The sequence below is a fragment of the Ranitomeya variabilis genome, chromosome 4, assembly GCF_051348905.1.
Source record: "Ranitomeya variabilis isolate aRanVar5 chromosome 4, aRanVar5.hap1, whole genome shotgun sequence".
Classification (NCBI taxonomy): domain Eukaryota; kingdom Metazoa; phylum Chordata; class Amphibia; order Anura; family Dendrobatidae; genus Ranitomeya; species Ranitomeya variabilis.
The window spans coordinates 319,388,900-319,409,260 of record NC_135235.1 but is presented as its reverse complement, the minus strand read 5'-3'; the positions used below and the strand labels follow the sequence as shown (position 1 = coordinate 319,409,260).

The 20,361-nt window shown below is 41.5% G+C and overlaps 1 protein-coding gene and 1 long non-coding RNA gene across 2 annotated transcripts in view; one reads left to right on the top strand and one right to left on the bottom strand.

Annotated features, from left to right (window-relative positions):
* The window catches only part of TECTA (tectorin alpha), a 182,801-nt gene extending 168,074 nt beyond the window's left edge, over positions 1-14,727 (top strand). The window contains exons 21-23 of the mRNA XM_077250468.1: positions 3,048-3,135; positions 3,475-3,591; positions 13,369-14,727. Coding sequence (XP_077106583.1) covers positions 3,048-3,135; positions 3,475-3,591; positions 13,369-13,454 — 291 coding nt within the window. The 3' untranslated portion in view covers positions 13,455-14,727. The remainder of the gene's footprint in view (positions 1-3,047; positions 3,136-3,474; positions 3,592-13,368) is intronic.
* Positions 845-6,089, bottom strand: LOC143764667 (uncharacterized). Its single transcript, XR_013213249.1, has 3 exons — positions 5,649-6,089; positions 3,468-3,611; positions 845-983 (listed from the first exon to the last, which is right to left on the bottom strand). It is a non-coding gene; the product is annotated as an uncharacterized LOC143764667 (long non-coding RNA).
* Positions 14,728-20,361: the final 5,634 nt, after the last annotated feature.

Below are 20,361 nucleotides of genomic sequence, written 5' to 3'. Positions count from 1 at the left end.
AAGACCATAGGATTGCAGTATATAGCTAAAATCACTGTATCCTGTAAAACCGAGCAGGTGTGGAGACACGGGGGATCAGTGGGCGCTCAGGTCCGCTGGCCGGAACCACATGAACCAGGGATCATCCCGCTGATCGCCTGCTCTCCTTTTAATGTTGGCAGAACACTACTCAGACAAAACAGGGTGAAGGTAAAATGGTGTGGCAATAATTTATTGAACCACCAACACACAATAGCTTACAGAACAGACCCAGAAAATACCCAAGATGGTGAAATTACAGAGTCTTACCGTTCTGCTGACTCACCAGGATTACAGTTGCTTCCAGGGTCGCATACCCCCACCAGTGGCTCCCCACTTTTGGCAGGCCCCCACAGTGAGGAGGTAACTACATGCTTAGGAAGCTGAGAGCAGTGAGGTATGTGGCCAGGTGAACCGACTGTTCCAATCTGGATTTTTTAAGACATCTCTGGGGCTTCACGCATAAAAAAGGAACAGCATCCAGTCCAGGTGATGAAAAAATCCCAATAAACTTTATTCTGCCATGATTATTATTATTATTATTATTATTATTATTATTATTATTAATTTATAAAGCACCATTGATTCCATGGTGCTGTACATGAGAAGGGGTTACATACAAGTTACAGATATCACTTACAGTAGACAAACTTACAATGACAGACTGATACAGAGGGGCGAGGACCCTGCCCTTGCGGGCTTACATTCTGCAGATGATGCAACGTTTCGTATAGGTCTTTGTCAAGCATGTTTATTGGGATTTTTTCATCACCTGGACTGGATGCTGTACCTTTTTTCTGATGTACTGTTCTTTTTCCAATTGGGTCATTGGACTGGAGCAGGCATCCTACCTTGATGTGCTGTCAGCTGTTTTTTACTTGCTTTGGTCTCTCGGGTTTCAGTAATGGTAAATGAAGAAGTCCTGTTTTCTACCAGCTGGGTCCGTAGTACCCTAAGCTGAGATCCTAAAGAGACACAACAACCAGAAGAAGAAGTCTCTTTATATAGTGGCATGTAACCTATTTTTATATTTAACAAGTGTCCCACAGATAAGTGGAAGAATGGTGATTAGCTCAAGTAGCATTACTTGATTATTTAAACTATTTGCATAGTTTTCCCTTTCTGCTTTCGAAGTCAACAAACTGGCTCCATAACACAATACATAATTAGCATATCAGCAAACATCATTGTTCAGTGGCATGCCTTAAGGCTGAGTCACACATAACGATACCGTTAACGATATCGTTGCAACGTCACTTTTTTGGTGACGTAGCAACGATCCCGCTAACGATCTCGTTATGTGTGACAGCGACCAACGATCAGGCCCCTGCTGGGAGATCTTTGGTCGTTGGGGAATGATCAGGACCATTTTTTAGTCGCTGATCACCCGCTGTCATCGCTGGATCGGCGTGTGTGATGCCGATCCAGCGATGTGTTCACTTGTAATCAGGGTAAATATCAGGTTACTAAGCGCAGGGCCGCGCTTAGTAACCCAATATTTACCCTGGTTACCATTGTAAAAGTAAAAAAAAAAAACCAGTACATACTCACATTCTGATGTCTGTCACGTCCCCCGGCGTCCACAGGGTTAAAACTGCTTTCGGCAGGAGCGCTGCTAATGCACGCGCTCCGGCTGAGAGCTTCCCTGCACTGACTGTGTCAGCGTCGGCCGTAAAGCAGAGCACAGCGGTGACGTCACCGCTGTTACTGCCGGCGCTGACACATTCAGTGCAGGGAAGCTCTCGGCAGCAGCGCGTGCATTAGCAGCGCTCCTGCCGAAAGCAGTTTTAACCCTGTGGACGCCGGCGGGGGACGTGACAGACATCAGAATGTGAGTATGTAGTGTTTTTTTTTTTTTTTACTTTTACAATGGTAACCAGGGTAAATATCGGGTTACTAAGCGCGGCCCTGCACTTAGTAACCCAATGTTTACCCCGGTTACCCGGGTGCTGCAGGGGGACTTCGGCATCGTTGAAGACAGTTTCAACGATGCCGAAGTCGTTCCCCTGATCGTTGGTCGCTGGAGAGAGCTGTCTGTGTGAAAGCTCCCCAGCGACCACACAACGACTTATCAACGATCACGGCCAGGTCGTATCGCTGGTCGTGATCGTTGGTAAGTCGTTTAGTGTGACTCCAGCTTTACTGTTTTACAAAGATAACAGAAGATAAACTGTAGGAGATAATATTAGGGGTTAATATTCGTCCTACAAGAAGAGACAATACTTCAGACAACAGTTTCTGATTCTGGGCCTACACAATTTACGTCTGGCATAATTAAGAAAACACGTTGAGTCATCACAGCAGGCTATCGATTTCACTACATCATCCATTTGCTAAAATTGTATGATCACCAGTGTTTACTGGATCTCTGCATATGTTCTCACCACCTATTAAAATAAGCAACTTGGCCATCCTGTGTTTTACCCCTCTCTAGAAGCCCCATTGAAGCCAAAAGGCGATCCATACATACAGTACACAAATTAATGTGTGATTCCATTTAAAAATGTAACTATTACCGGTATATGTTTTATTTCATTTTTTTACTAATACAATCCAGAATTGGAGTGGAAACAAGAGATTTTTTCTAATTCTCTTACTATGTTATACAATAACAAAGAAAGGAGCTTTTAGCTAAAAAATATTTTTATTACAATTACATCTATACCAAAAACATAGATGACGAAAACCAGAACATTGGCAACTGGGTGCTGCATGTTGCAATATAAGATATTTACAATTGAGGTCAATATTTTAACCTCCAAATAATAGACACAATTATCAGAACCTACATTTTATACATATAAACACACATATACTCATCTATTTACTTGCACATGACACAAATGCTCTTTCCCATAATCTAATACACAATGCAGAGTTACCAGAGACACATATTCTCCAACACGTGTTTCGCGAGGTCTCGCTTCCTCAGGAGGTATCAAATCAAGAAATAATTTCTAATTCCCCTTCTATGTACTTATTCAAATGTATAAATGCTCATGTAATTCTATATTTTTACGCTTTGGCAGAATTGTCCACAGAATTCCAGGAGTGCCAGCGATCATGTGCAAGACTCCAAAGAGCAAATAATTTCTGTTGGCCCGATTAGAAGAAAACGTTAGTATTTTCTATTTTTGCTTTTCACTCTGTGCTGCTTTGCTATTATCTTTCTTCTTTAATTTTCTTGTCTTATGCAGAATACAGATGTGCAATAAGTTTGTACTTGGCACCAAAGAAATGTAGAACAAACAGAGTATTTTGGTACTTTAAGAAAAGAGTTGAGTTTTCTTTGTTTCCTTATTTCTATTTGACGTGAGTGTAGGACTTCATTCATATTGCTTCACACGCTAGGACAGTCTACAAACTAGATATCCTACCTTACTCGCACACACTATGTAAGGGAAACCATGGTATCAATATTATAAGAGTATGATCGAATCTCTTATTACCTCTTAGGTTTGGACTGGTGTGAGGAAAATGGAGGGTGTGAGCAAATCTGTACAAGTAGACTGGATGGACCAATTTGTAGTTGCGTGACCGGGACCCTTCAGGACGATGGAAGAAGTTGCCGAGGTAAGACAAATCCTTGATAACTATGAAAGAAACCATTTTTCCAAGGTTTCGTAAAGAAAAAAAATCTGTTTTAGAAACATCTTAGGCTTCATTGATATATGCACCGTAATAACCTGCCCGGATTCCGTCATATATGACAGAAAGCATGACTCGGAGGAATCTGGTGGACCCCACTGGAAGTCCGTGCACAGAGGTATCAGTCATATAACTGATCCGTATTATGGTTTTTGTAATAATAATCTTTATTTAATAATCTTTATTTTTATATAGCGCTAACATATTACGCAGCGCTTTACAGTTTGTACACATTATCATCGCTGTCCCCGATGGGGCTCACAATCTAAATTCCCTATCAGTATGTCTTTGGAATGTGGGAGGAAACCAGAATGCCCGGAGGAAACCCACGCAAACACGGAGAGAACATACAAACTCTTTGCAGATGTTGTCCAAGGTGGGATTAGAACCCAGGACTCCAGCGCTGCAAGGCAGCTGTGCTAACCACTGCGCCACCGTGCTGCCCAAATGGAAACCATAACACAAATATCTATGGAGTATTTAGTAGTATTTTGCTGTCAGGTCATTTTCATCTACTACATAATTGTCTGAGGGTCACTTCCGTCTGTCTGTCCTTCTGTCTGTCTGTCACGGATATTCATTGGTCGCGGCCTCTGTCTGTCATGGAATCCAAGTCGCTGAATCAGCGACGGCCACAGTCCGGCGGAAAAATGGCCGCTCCTTCCTCCCCGCAGTCAGGGCCCGCTCCGTACTCCCTTCCAGTTTGCCCTCACACAGGGTTAATGGCAGTGGTAACGGACCGCGTTATGCCGCGGGTAACGCACTCCGTTACCGCTGCTATTAACCCTGTGTGACCTACTTTTTACTATTCATGCTGCCTATGCGGCATGAATAGTAAAAGGATCTAATGTTAAAAATAATAAAAAACATAAAAAAATCGTTATATACTCACCGTCCGTCGGCCCCCGGATCGACAACAGGCCTTCCCCGCTCGCGATGCTCCGGTAACCAGCACATGCTGCGAACTCGTGAGATGATGAGGTAACGGTCTCGCTGACCGCTACGTCATCATCTCGCGAGACCGCAATGCACTCTTGGGACCGGAGCGCAAGAGCAGCGTCGGTAACCGCTTTGCTTGAATCCAGAAGGTGAGTATATAACTATTTTTTATTTTCTTTCTTTTTAAAAAAAAAAGGAATATGATGCCCACATTGCTATATACTACATGGGCTGGGCAATATACTACATGGGCTGGGCAATATACTACATGGGCTGGGCAATATACTACATGGGCTGGGCAATATACTACATGAGCTGGGCAATATACTACATGAGCTGGGCAATATACTACATGAGCTGGGCAATATACTACATGGGCTGGGCAATATACTACGTGGGCTGTGCTTTATACTACGTGGCTGGGCAATATACTACATGACTATACAACGTGGGCTGCGCAATATACAACGTGGGCTGCGCAATATACAACGTGGGCTGCGATATATATAACGTGGGCTGCGCAATATACAACGTGGGCTGCACAATATACTACGTGGGCTGGGCAATATACAACGTGGGCTGAGCAATATACGGTACTACGTAGGCTGCGCAATATACTACGTGGGCTGCGCAATGTACTACGTGGGCTGCGCAATGTACAACGTGGGCTGCGCAATGTACTACGTGGCTGTGCAATATACTACGTGGGCTGCGCAATGTACAACGTGGGCTGCGCAATGTACAACGTGGGCTGTGCAATGTACAACGTGGGCTGTGCAATGTACAACGTGGGCTGCGCAATATACTAACGTGGCCTGTGCAATATACAACGTGGGCTGTGCAATATACTATGTGGGCTGCGCAATGTACTACGTGGCTGTGCAATATACTACGTGGGCTGTGCTATACACTACTCATACATATTCTAAAATACCCGATGCGTTAGAATCGGGCCACCATCTAGTAGTATTATATTAACGTCTTTACATTGAAATGTGTGAGCATTGTCTGCTCTTGAAATAATCAATCAATAGCTTACATACCATACAGACAGTCGAGACAGCTGCAATGTGGCCCATTGAAAGAAGACAGGACCCAGCTGAGGCCAGCCTCCACCCACGGTTACATGTGCAATGTAAAGAGGATCACCATTTCCCCTTTTCTCAGACTTCCCATTTTTAGGAAAATCAAAAACAGGTTACATAGCCTGAAAAGGAATGGCATGACAAAATGCCTCGGCTCCACACTGTTATCATCAGGACCTAACTCATTTTAAGAAATCTTCGATGCGTCAATTTATCTGAAAATATCTTGGTAATAGGTTCATTATTTTTCCAACATATTGCATTATTTTAGGAAAAACAGATTTTTTCTGAAAAAAAAGAGCACAAGAAGTTAAAAGAACAGGGACTATTAGTGTGAATCGGTTTGTACATATCAGTCACAACAGTTTTCTGTAGCCATTGGATGGGAGCAGAGGAGCCTCTTCGTACCCCACACCATCTGCAGCTCTGTTTTTGGTTAGCCAACCTGGTGTGATGTCATTGTTGTAGCGTGATGCGTATGTGATGTCACAGCAGGCCAGCAAATAAAAAAAAGTGACTACCGACCACCATTATGGCCAATGGACTAGGACATGAGAATTGCTTCACTGTATCGACAACAAAAGTACAAAGCACAAAATATTTATGCTGCAAAAAAAATCTTGATTGTTAAAAGACAAGTAAGAAAATGCATGTATATACACAGTACAGTGCTAAAAAAGGGAACACTTAAATCACACGTCCAATCTGATGAACAATATTTAAATTGAAAATCTTTACTGATAGAAATTGTTTAATTTGTTAAGAACAAAATTAAGTTTCAAATCACCCAAGAATACAAGTAAAACAATTTTAATGACAGATCCCATTTGTGTGAGTTTTATAATATCCACAGAGGTCGCAATCGAGCCTGCGCAGGTAAAGGGCCCGCTGACACCGGCGCAAACTTCAACTGGATGCGTGTCCTCGGACCCACATTCAGTTGGAGTGTATTGTGGTGTAGGGGACTCAGCCCTCTGCAATACACGCTGCTGGCCAATCAGAGGTCAGCAGCTGACATCGGCATACACGTGACTGGTTGCGCATGGCAGTGATGCCATGCGCTCCTGTCGCTTGCACACTGAAGTCAGCTGCTGTCTTCAGGAGAGTACACCATGCGGCGGAGGGAAGGTGTATATAATCATTTATTTTTGTTCATTAAAGAGCAGTGGCAGAATAGGGGACAAATACTAGGATGGAGCCAGGAAGGGGAACACATATACCAGGATGGGGGATATATACCAGGACAGGGCTCAGGATAAGGGGAATCTTATAAACCAGGATGTGCTCAGGATTGGGGACATATATACCAGGGTGGGGAACATATACACCAGGATGAGACCCAGGATGGGGAACATGTATACGAGGATGGAGGTCATAAATACCAGGATGCGTCCAGAATGGGGAATACCATATATATCAGGATGGGGCCAGGATCGGTAACATATATACTAGGATGAGGAATATATATATATATATATATATATATATATATATATATATATATATATACCAGGATAGGGGACATATATACTAGGAAGGAACCCAAGATGGTGGACATTACTACATAATGGGGGAGGGTGGAGCTTGTACTGTATCTCCTTATAGGATTTAGAACGTTACAAGGGCTCATACATCTGACCAACATGTAGGGGCACGGAGGGGACAGGTCAAAATTTTGCATCGGGGCCCATTGGACTCTATTTACACCACTGATAATAATAACTCTTAAGACTCAGTAGTGTGTATGTACCCCACCTCCACATGCCTATACAGTGGGTACGGAAAGTATTCATACCCCTTTACATTTTTCACTCTTTGTTTCATTGCAGCCATTTGGTAAATTCAAAAATGTTCATTTTTTTCTCATTAATGTACACTCTGCACCCCATCTTGACTGAAAAAAACAGAAATGTAGTAATTTTTGCACATTAAAAAAAAAACTGAAATGTCACATGGTCATAAGTATTCAGACCCTTTGCTCAGTAGTGGGTAGAAGCTCCTTTTGAGCTAGTACAGCCATGAGTCTTCTTGGGAATGATGCAACAAGTTTTTCACACCTGGATTTGGGGATCCTCTGCCATTCTTCCTTGCAGATCCTCTCCAGTTCCGTCAGGTTGAATTTTGGTGGACAGCCATTTTCAGGTCTCTCCAGAGATGCTCAATTGGGTTTAGGTCAGGGCTCTGGCTGGGTCAGTCAAAAATGGTCACAGAGTTGTTCTGAAGCCACTCCTTTGTTATTTTAGCTGTGTTCTTAGGGTTATTGTCTTGTTGGAAGGTGTACCTTAGGCCAAGTTTGAGGTCCAGAGCACTCTGGAAGAGGTTTTCATCCATGATATCTCTGTACTTGGCTGCATTCATCGTGTCCCTGCAGCTGAAAAACACCCCCATAGCAGGTGATGATCAGTGCCTGGTTTTCTCCACACATACCGCTTAGAATTATCACCAAACAGGTCTATCTTTGTCTCATCAGACCAGAGAATCTTATTTCTCATAGTCTAGGAGTCCTACATGTGTTTTTTTTAGCAAACTCTATGCGGGCTTTCATATGTCTTGCACTGAGGAGAGGCTTTCGTCGGGCCATTCTGTCAGAAAGGCCTGACTGGTGGAGGGCTGCAGTGATAGTTGACTTTGATAGTTGACTGCAGAAATTCTGTTGTAACCTTGGCCAGATCTGTGCCTTGCCACAATTCTGTCTCTGAGCTCCTTGGCCAGTTCCTTTGACCTCATGATTCTCATTTGGTCTGACATGCACTGTGAGCTATGAGGTCTTATATAGACAGGTGTGTGCTTTTCCAAATCAAGTCCTATCAGTTTAATTAAACACAGCTGGCCTCCAGTGAAGGAGTAGAACCATCTCAAGGAGGATCACAAGGAAATGGACAGCATGTAACTTAAATATGAGTGTCTGAGCAAAGGGTCTGAATACTTATGACCATGTGATATTTCAGTTTTTCTTTTTTATTAAATTTGCAAAAAGTTCTACATTCCTGTTTTTTTTCAGTCAAGATGGCGGGCAGAGTGTACATTAATGTGAAAAAAATGTACTTTTTCGAATTTACCAAATGGGTGCAATGAAACAAAGAGTAAAACATTTAAAGGGGTCTGAATACTTTCCGTACCCACTGTATGCACTCCTGATATAGTCTAGGCATGCTCATAATTAAAATAAAATATCTAAAAAAAAAATCACATTGTAACCACTAGACATGTTAGTACAGAAAGGTGTATGAACTCCACTTGGATGAGTTACTGGTTGATCCATTTGGATAAATATCTCTATATGTCATGTGTATAATTGTCTTTTTTATAATCTGTCCTGACAAAGGCCGCTTGAGGCTATATTATTACTGTTTTGGGGTTTGACATGTTATTCATCTGAATATTGAATCTAGTTGAGGAAAAATTCTGGTGCATTGGATACATTTACGGTATACTGGATTTGCTGGCATTAGATGGAGCGCCGCCCCAAGTTATTCCAAAGTTATAGGAGGGTTCACAGAGAATTCACCTATGAAAATATAGACAACATTGTTAGGCCCAAGGATTTAAATAACTGATATACTTTCTATTACTCTGCCATATGCAGGTTAGAAGGGGGCGGTCTATGATACATGGGGTTGTATTCGTCACAAAGAATGCCAGGTTCTGCATCATGCACTTTGAACAAAAACTGGTCATGAGGCCATGTTCAAACATTCAGTATTTCCTCAATATTTTACCTCAGTATTTGTAAGCCAAAACCAGGAGTGGGTGATAAATACAGAAGTGGTGACATGTTTCTATTATACTTTTCCTCTGATTGTTCCACTCCTGGTTTTGGCTTACAAATACTGAAGCAAAATAATGACCAAAAACTAAACATGTGAAAGTGGCAAAACACAGAGCATAAGTTTTGCCTAAAGTCTCACTGGGGCTATATGGCAATTTTGGCCATGATCAATGATGATTTGCAACATATTTCAGGTAAATGGGGTTAAATTGTGACTTCTAGAGTACTTTGACAAGTTAGCTACAAAAATTCCACCTTGTTCTGGCTTTTTGCGATTTCTTCATTGTGGTACCCAAGTGGTACGCAATGCAACCTGTTATGGACCTGGTGGTTAGGTGCACCAGGAATGACCTGATAGTTAAACACGGAATCAGGACGAGCTCTGGGGAAATGGGAACTCTGCTGACCGCAAACCCTACTCCTATGAACACAACTAGAAATAGCCGTGGAGCGTGCCTGACTCTGCCTAGACGCCTCTTCACAGCCTAAGAGCTAACTACCCCTAAAGAAAGGAAACAAAGCCTCACTTGCCTCAGAGAAATTTCCCCAAAGGTAAAAGCAGCCCCCCACAAGTATTGACTGTGAGTTAAGAGGAAATCACAAACACAGGATGAAATAGGCTTTAGCAAAGAGAGGCCAGTCTAACTAAACAGATTGAGGATAGAAAAGGGATCTTTGCGGTCAACACAACAAACTACGAAAACCACGCAGAGTGTGCAAAAAATACCCCTGCACCGACTCACGGTGTGGTGGTGCCACTCTGCACCCCCAGAGCTTCCAGCTAGCCAGGCAGTTTCATGATAGCAAGCTGGACTAGAACTTAGCAAGAAAAACCATAAGTAACAAATGAACAAGCCGGAACTTAGCTTTTGCTGGAGTAGACAGGTCCTCAGAAAGATCCAGGAGAGATCTGAACCAGTACTAGAACATTGACAGCTGGCATGGAGTAACGATCTGAGTGGAGTTAAATAGAGAATCCTAGCCTAGCCCTAAACGAGGGCAGCTGGGGAAGGAATCTCAGAACCAGCAGCTCCACTCACAGCCACCAGAGGGAGTCCAAGGACAGAACTCACCGAAGTACCATTCATGACCACAGGAGGGAGTTCGAGAACGGAATTCACAACAGCAACCCCATTCGCTTGCATTACGCTGCAATGTAGTAGCTGCACAGAATGATCTTTGGCCATACCACCTGTGTCGCAGCCTATGTCACTGTGTAACCCCAGCCTAAATTGTACACTAAAGTGGTTTGTTTAACACATACCGAGCTCATATTTCATCTGAACTTTGATGTACTTGCTGTGAGCAATTAAATAGCCTTGGTCTGTGAAACAGACCTGTGTGAATTACAAGCTTTATAGCTGGTTCCTTACTGTATGTTAGTAATTGTACTAAAAAAAATATTTTAACATAAACATTACCTTACCGCAATTAGTGAATATTTTTCATAGCCATTTTTTAGTCTTTTAGTCTCAGTAAGTTATTTTTATATGCTGAAAATAATATTTCAGTGATTTGTATAGAGAAGCTGGAACCAGTTCGGAACCACTTGCTAATAATTCTGGTCATCTAATTACGGGCAATCACCAGGTTACAAACAAGATAAGTTCTGTGGGTTTGTTCTTAAGTTGAATTTGTTTGTAAGTTGGCTTAGGTACATTTTTAAGAGTAACAGCAGACAATTTTTTATTGTTTTGTGTTGGATAGCATATAGAAAGGTTAATATTCAAGTTGGACAAATTTATTTCAGTGGAATTTAATTCTACTCAAATGTTACAAAAATCTGTATATTCCAAAAAACACATTTTTCATAATTTGACGCCATTTTGCTGAACCATAGAAGTCCGGCAAATAGTAAAAACGTAATACTCACCTCATTGCTCACTTCTCCATGTGCCCCACTGCTCGCTGCCCCTTGTTATTTCCGTTGTCACAAGATGCATCTCTGTCCATTTCACTATAGGCCAGAACTTCTGGATGCATCCAGACTTTGTATGTCACTGCGAGTTATAAGGTAGCAGGCTTGCAGCACATATCTTGATGTTGCGATCTTGCAACACGCAGTGGCCTCCGAGGCCTGGATGTGGCCAGAAATCATGGTTTATACTGAAAGGTTCAGAGATACAGCACACAATGGCGAAAAGAAGAAAAACGGACAGTGAGCAGTAGGGTAGAAGGAGAGATGAGCATTGAAATGACTATAAGTCCGTGTTCTGAATAATTTTTTGTACATCTCACATTCACAACTACAAGTCTAATGTAAGTCGGATGTACGCAACTCCAGGATAGCCTGTATGTACTAAAACAGTTTCAACATAGACAGTCTGCTCTGGACTTTGGACAGTGATTACCATTTTCTTTTGTACATTATTATCACACCAGGAAAAGTGCAAAATCCGAAGACGCAAGAATAGTCAGTAAGACAAGCAGAAGTCAAAACAGGAAAGAAATACACTACACCGGGGCTGAACAGACATGACTAAACCAGGGGAGAACAAGAGTATATCTGGCAGCTTCTATCAGAAAGCTGGAAGCTTAAATAGGCTGTGGTGCTTTCCAATTGCCTGGAGCAGTGAGTACAACACATACAGATTTCAGCCACCCCGATCTTAATGGCTGGACAGAGACTGAGCCATCCACAACCTCCGGTTCTGATGTCTTTTCTATCATCAGCACCACCTGCAAAATAAATACGGCGACACCTGGTGACAGAAGCATACATTTCAGGACCAGGTCCTGGTGGAGATGTGACTTTTTGGAAGCACTGAAGATGACCCGTTTCTATAGCTAAGGCTACGGACACACTATCAGTATTTGATCAGTATTTTACCTCAGTATTTGTAAAATCAGGTTTGGAACAGTCAGAGAAAAAGTATAATAGAAACACATCACGACTTCTGTATTTATCACCCACTCCTGGTTTTGGTTTACAAATGCTGAGGTAAAAAAACTGATCTAATACTGATAGTGTGAAGGTGGCCTAACAGTGTTTTCCGGAGATCTCAGCCTACTTCAGAGTAGTGCTTACAAGTTCAATAGAAAAGAGTATAAGCACTGTGCATGTTCAGCCTAATTCCCTAGTCTGGTTTCTTGGGCAGCAAGGACAAGATAAATTGGGAACTGTCTCACTTGTTAATAAGATGTACATTGAAAAATCACATATTTTAAGAAGCACTTTCCAACTCCAAGATTGGAGTACCCCTGTAACAGTCTACCCATTTTTATATACCCTTCGCTTTGGTCTTCGATGAACTGGTAAAAGAAATAAAATGCATGGAGGAATTGTGCTTTCTTCTTTGTGAACCCCTAAAATGAAATTAACCAATATTAAAGCGGTTCTCCGATCACAGGAAATTGGCAAAGGTCATCATTGTCATATCCTACGGGTAAAAAAAACAGACCACAAGCTTACGATCAGGAAAAATAAAAAATGTGTCATGTCCTACTCTTTAGACAGAACATTGCTTGGTCTGTTAGGGGTTAATAAAGTTGAGGACCACATTTAGTCAGCTTGACCACTCGTGACCTAGGAAATGTATATAGGGCATTATAATATGACTAAGGAAACCGTCTTCACCGCTCACAATTCTCACGCATTTGATCTCCCGTTTCAGGGTTCCACAATTTCATTAAATTTCCTCCTTTTGTCTCTTGTCCTTTATGACAAAGGGAGTCAGATTCTTTCCACATGTCTTTACCCTGAGCACTGAACCGTCTTACAAATTGGATTGTTACCAGTCCTCATAACACAATCTGGTGCTATTTGTACCAGCTAATGATAGAATCTGATTTTTTTTTCCTTCCTTTTTTTTAATTAGAAATCATTAAATAAAAAAAAAAAATTATAATTTACCAACTGAACTTTGTCGTCTACGTTTAACCTTATGTTTTCTTCTTCCTTTCTTTTAGTCTCCAGCTCTTCTCCGGTGCATCACAATACCTGGTTGTTTTACCTACTCTTATGCCCGATCTCCGTGCTTGGATTTTATTTATAAAACTGAAAATTAACCTAACGAAGGGACTGGAAATGAAGATGTTATTTGGGAAACTGTAGGCCCGGAAACTAAATTCTGCAATGTGCAAGAGAGAGAATAAAAAGACATTCTTACAATGTATACTCAGATATTTAATTAAACGCAGTTTGAGTGATTTTTCCAAGCAATAAATGGCTGTATGTGTAACCTGTTAACTTTCCCCAACTGGGGTTCGTCAGGTTACTCTATCACATTTCACGGGCCAACCATTTATCTACACTTTAAATTCAAGACTTCACAAAACTTTTTTTTTCACTTTTTACTTTCAGTTAATTAAATCTTTTTTTTTTTACTTATTTTCTTTCAGTTAATTAAGTCTTTTTTTTTTTTTTTTACTTATTTACTTTCAGTTAAAAAAAAAATCATTTTTTTTTTATATTTTTTTTTTAGTGGGGGCCATCTCATTGCATTTCTTGAAATGATGTACGGAAACATTAGTCGTCTAAAAATCTACAGAATAGTAGGAAACAATGTAAGGTAGATCACAAATTGTACGTAACTTCGCATTGAAAACCATTAAAATATTATATAACCGAAAATGAAGTAACAGAAGGAAGCTGCTGTTACTCCGGGGAATTTCTTAGGACAGGACTGAGTGAATCTGAGGTTGTGTGCTATCTTATATCAATATGTGACTATAAGGAAACTCAGGAAAAGCTTGAACTTACACCATATAGACATTACATCCTAGCTAAAGAGATAGAAGCGATGATGATGAAATTCACATTAATATTGGCTGCCACCAGTTATTGTGCTAGAATTTAGATTAATACATCAGTTGCACATTATAAAGGAAACGCGGCTTGGCATTTATTTTTTTTTAATTATTATTTTTTCATGTCCTTAAAAGCAATCTAATATTAGGCACAACAACTAGGACATTATTGTTTATAGGTAACATTATTTTTTCTTTTTGCATTCCTGTACTTGTAAATGCGTTCACATGTTGTGAAGGATGTCATCTAGGACACGGAAAATGATTGTGATTTTTTTTTTTTTAAAGAAACAGCGCCACTCCCGTTCACAGGCTGTGTCTGTTATTGCAGCTCATCCTTATACAAGTGCAATATCGGACACAAGAGTGCTGCGATATTTGGCAAAGTATTTTTTTTCATAATTCGTCAATATGTCTGCCACGTAGTGTGTGATTAGTAAGAGGATTTATACTTTTGTGTAACAGCAATGTTCCTATAAACTATGCAAATAACCACTTCAGAGATGACAAAGACTTGAAGTCTAGTGCTGCCTATTGGAAGTAGCAAAAAAGTCAATATCGACCCTTGTCACATGACTTAGGATAACAGCCAAACCAGAATCTCAGTTCACAGACACTGTGTTTCGGGGTGTCTGCAAATTGAGATTCTGGTTTTGCTTCTTTCCTAAGTCATGAGGCAAGGCTCGTTAAAGGGTCGATATTGACTTTTAGGATTCCTACTTCCAACATGTGGTGCTCAAATTAGTCCACTTCCTCTCTTTGCATATTTAATTTCCCAGAGGAGCATTGCACGGCCTATAAGTCTCCTTACAGGGGCATGTCACTCTCCACAAGGAGAAACATTACCCCTAGGATCCCTACAAACTATATCACACTTATAATCAAAGATCAAAAACACTGTATACTATACGTGAATCGCATTTGTACATTTCAGCTATCACCAGTTCGGCTTTCATCTACTGGCACAAATACCCCAAATCATTATGTATCATTCGTTATTGACATTCTGTAGTGCTGAGACTCTCGAAACACTTCTGTATGTACCATTATAGAAAAGCAGAGGTCTAAGTAAATGTCATTGGGCAGAGCAGTATGTATTTCTCATTATTCAAAATGCATCGTTTCCCCCAGCAGCTCCTTCTTTCAGCCTGACATTAGGATTTAATACATTAAAGGGAATCTGTCAGCAGGTTTTGTTATATAATCTGAGAGCGGCATAATGTAGAGGCAGAGACCCTGATTCCAGTGACGTGTCACTTACAGTAGTTTACTGTGTTCAGCAGCTGTGATAAAATTATATAGATAATTTACTGATGATAACACACTGATTGTATTGAAGCAGCAAAACACAGCCCAGTAAGTGCCACATCCCTGGAATGAGGATTTTTGCCCTTACATCATGCTGCTCTCTGATTGCATAGCAAAATCTGATGACACATTCCCTTTAATCGCACTTATAAATGCAGATCAAATCCCACCCACTCCTAAGGCAGATGCAGACGTATATTAGCTGTAGAGCAGCCAGGAGCTGTTGGCCTCACCTATATCTCCTGAATTACGTACACAGAACTTCTATCGATATCCTATTAGTCTATATACGTTCTTCTATTCTCTTTATATGGAGTAAGCATAGGGTGACTGTGCAAACCAAGCGCGGCACCTTGTATGGGGCATAGCCCAAATCCATTGCTGTGATTGGCAGAAATTCTTCTCTAGGCAAGTATGTTTATTAGGTGCCCGGTGCACCCTCGCCATGGCCGAGCGGTTCAGTGCACCTCCAAGCTACCTGTTTTCCATCTATCTAGACCCCTCTTCTTTACAGACCTGGCAGTAGTAGAGCTAGCGGACAGCCGGCATGGAAAACAAGTAGATGATAAAGTGCGCTAACCTGGTGGACCAGGGGTGCACCAAGCGCCTCACTACCATATTGAAAAAGAGAACGATTTCTGATAAACGCAGCTTTTGATTTAGACACGTAAGGAGGATTTTTATTAGGGATTTTTCTCCCGACCAGATGTTGCGCTTGGTTTGAACAGTCATTTTGTGCCAATAGTCTCATTTTAAAGTTAACTCACTGTGACTGAAAAGAATCTGTCCGTGAAATCTGTGGCTAAATATTACATGTGGACTTTATCACAGATTACGATTGTGGATTAACGGTTTATTGACAATTTGTGACATAAATTTTCTACTCGGAACCTAAGGAGCAAATGTGCCCCGTTTATACCCTGAATGGTGCCAAATGTTATTTCAGCAGAATTTTAGGAATCACTACCACCTTTCCGTTTAAGACACGTCTTTCCTATAATATTTTACACTCTTGATTTCCAAACGTTATATTAATAGTCCAGCGCTCTTCCTCAATTCTGTCAACTACAAACACCTTACACCCAGCTCCTCCGAGGAAAGGGATGGCAAACTAGAAGGCAGGGACACCCAAGACGATACGTGAGAGTCCCAGCATCAAAATCAGATGCTATAAACAATAAGATGTCCACCCCAATATGTTCTACTCATACACCCGACCGATACGCTGCACCTGCGCCTCCACTAGGGGGATTAGCAAATGCACTGGTTCTTCGGAGGCAGGTATCACAAGTATTGTATCTAGGCACCCGAACGTAATTATGTGCCATAATATGTAAATATCAATATAACATCTGGTATTTATTGCTTTTCTGTGCAGATTCTTGTTTTTTGGCAAAAAAAAAAAATATCCCTCTTAACGCTACACGTTCATGCTTCAGATTCATAACGTTTAATGCAAATATTGCCATTATTCTGATTTTCAATGTTAAATTAATAAAATGAAGGCAAAAATAACATTGTGTCTTTATTTACTGTTGACTATCAGGTTTCTATATCGTGTGTCAATCATTTTCTAAATTAAATAAATATTAGTGATCAATAAACAAAACTGAGCCCTGTGCATGGAGGCTTTACAGGGGGGCACATAGAGATACACATTAGGTGGTTCCTGTATTTATTTTATGCACTTATATAGCGCCATTAATTCATAATACAGCGCCGTACAGACATCATCGCTGCCCCCAATGGGGCTCACAATCTAGATTCCCTATCAGTATGTCTTTGGAATGTGGGAGGAAACAGAGAACCTGGAGGAAACCCACGATACATGGGGAGAATATACAAACTCCTTGCAGATGTTTCACTTGGTGGGATTTGAACCCAGGACCCCACTGAGTCCACTGAGCCACCGTGCTGACCACTGTATGGGGTCCTCTGTGCCTATATATTCTCGTCTAGAAGAGGGAGTGAATGTACTAAGGCTCCATTTTGGTTTTTCTGTAATTTGAATGAAAGAAATTGTGGCACGCTCCTATGGCCTCCATATGTACAGAGGTTCTCTCCTCTATAAACGATGCATGTAGGTGAGAATATCTCTGTACCCCAAAAGTCTGCTGGAATGTGTCCATATACAGTGGCTGTAGATATACTTCTTCCGCTGGGAGCCCCTCTGATCATAGAACGAGACTCTAAATCGACCAGTGGCTGGGCATTTCCACCACGGCTCCATTGTTTCTCAGTGCTCTGTACTTGACTATCTCTACATATTCAGCCTCCGCTTCATCCGCATGGGGCATTTTGGAGCCCTGTTCACGGGATCAGTGGGGGGTCCCAGCAGCCGGACCCCCACCAATCAGCAAGTTATAACCTGTCGTGCAGATGTGATCATTTCTAAAGATGGGAATTACTTTAAAAAAAAAATTATACTGGTTTTGGGCATAGTCTTCTGCCATGTACATAAGACCTTAAAAGGAATCTGTCACCCCTTTTTTTCGATTTGAGACAAAAATATGGTTCAATTGTGCCCGAGCTCTGCTTTACAGCAGTACCTTTTATATCCCCCGATTCCCCACCTTTGCTGAGAAAATACCTTTGTAATCTCTCCATTTTCCTATGTAAATTACCCAGGTCCGGTCCAATGGGCAGGGCCTATTTGCTGTTTCTCCCCACCTCCTGCCTTGCTTGGCGCTGTTTTCCTGCGCGTGCGCAGTATGTTTTGCCCAACAGTGGGCAAAGTATAAAGATCATTATTGCGCATGCGCCATTTTACATCACGTTCTGTGCCCCGGAAGTCTTGCCATGCAAGGAGGCATAGAAAGTAATGAAAAATGCGGGTGCATGCGCAATAGTGATTTTATGCCTTGACCACAGTTGGATAAAGCATACTGCGCTGGTGCTAGAGGCCAATTCAATGTGCGAGCTCAGAAACTGTACGGGATCTGTGCTATTCAAAGATCTCGTTATGTCGAGAACGCCGAGGAGCTGGGGGAGAGACGGTGAATAGGCCCCACCTATCGGAGCGGACCGGGGTAATTTACATAGGAAAACGGAGAGATTACAAAGCTATTTTCTCAGCAAAGGTGGGGAATCGGGGGATATGAAAGGTACTAATGTAAAGCAGAGCTCAGGCACAATTGAACCATATTTTTATCTCAAATTGAAAAAAAGGGGTGACAGATTCCCTTTTAGGCTGCAGTCACACGCTCAGTATTTGGTCAGTATTTTACATCAGTATTTGTAGCCAAAACCAGGAGTGGGTGATAAATACAGAAGTGGTGACATGTTTCTATTATACTTTTCCTCTCCTGGTTTTGGCTTACAAATACTGAGGTAAAATACTGACCAAATACTGAGCGTGTGACGGCAGCCTAAAGGGGTTGTCAATTTGAAAAAAAAAATCACTGGATAGTTGGAAGATCTAAATATATAAAACATATTAATACACTTGCATATTAATAACGAAGACAGGCAACTTCTCTGTCATGGCCGATAGACAGAAAAGGGCTTCAAAATGAGCCGGTCATCCAGCCATCTTCACGCACAGCTCTGGTCGCCGGACAACACCCGATCCTCTCTTGAGTCAGAAGTGGAGTTCCTGTGACCTGCACTGATATGTTGAGATTGAAGGTACCTTAATACAAGAATATTAGCACATTGTGCATATTTATGTTTTAAACAATGTCTAAAGATATATATTTTTTCTTTAATTTGTAGAATTTAGCTAAAAATTGCAGCCATGTTAGGCTAGTTTCACATTTACATTAGAATCCGCAGCGTTTAATCCGCAACCGCAAATGCAGGAAAAACCGCATTGAAACGCATACAAATGCAGCGTTTTTTTAGACGCATACGTTAACGCATGCGTTTAAAAAACGTGACGTTTTCACGCTTTTCCATGCGTTTTGCATGCGTTTGTGTTTTCTGTATGCATGGTGAAAAATTTAACAGGAGAAAAATCTAGATAAACAGACACCGCCAATGGGACTACAGAGGGCGTGTATTATGGGATCTCTATATATAGACCCTTGGACTGCTGAAATCTTCACAGTTTGCTACTGTATCCTGTGTCATGATGGATCTTCGCATGGAGAGCTTTTATTTCAACCTGGATTTAAGCATCAAGCTGTTTCTTGCCTGTGCATTTGCTTGGGAGCAGCAAAGAAATACAGAAAGACAGAGAAGGATACGGCGTCTGCGTTTTTGGCGACACCCCATTATCGAACTCCGGGAGAGCCGTGGAGCCTATCACACGCTATATGGCGAGCTTAATGCCAACCCGGACAAGTTCCCGGAATATACCAGGATGTCTCAAGACTCTTTTTGGGATTTGCTTGGTCGTGTCCAAGGAGCCATCCGGAGACAGGACACCCAGCTCCGTAGAGCGAATCCACCAGAGGAACGTCTCCTGGTTACATTAAGGTACGTAATAATTCTAAACAAATGCCAGTCCTAATTTTGGTTGTTCTGACATGTATTCTTTGTATTTTCCTTTATGTCTTTAGCTAAACACCACCATAAATAGAATTGATTGTAATTTTATTTCAGATTTCTGGCAACCGGAGGGAGCTTATCATCCCTCCACTTTCAGTACCGGCTTGGAATTTCCATCTTGTCTGGAATAGTTGTGGACACCTGCCGGGCTTTGTGGAATGTTCTCCGGGATGAGTTTATACACCTACCGACCGAGGACATGTGGATGGAAATTGCAGAGAAATTCTGGAGTGTGTGTGATTTCCCCAACTGTTTGGGTGCGGTGGATGGAAAGCACATATTCATTATCAAACCAGCCAGAACAGGATCGGAGTACTTCAACTACAAAAAATATTTTTCAGTTGTGCTCATGGC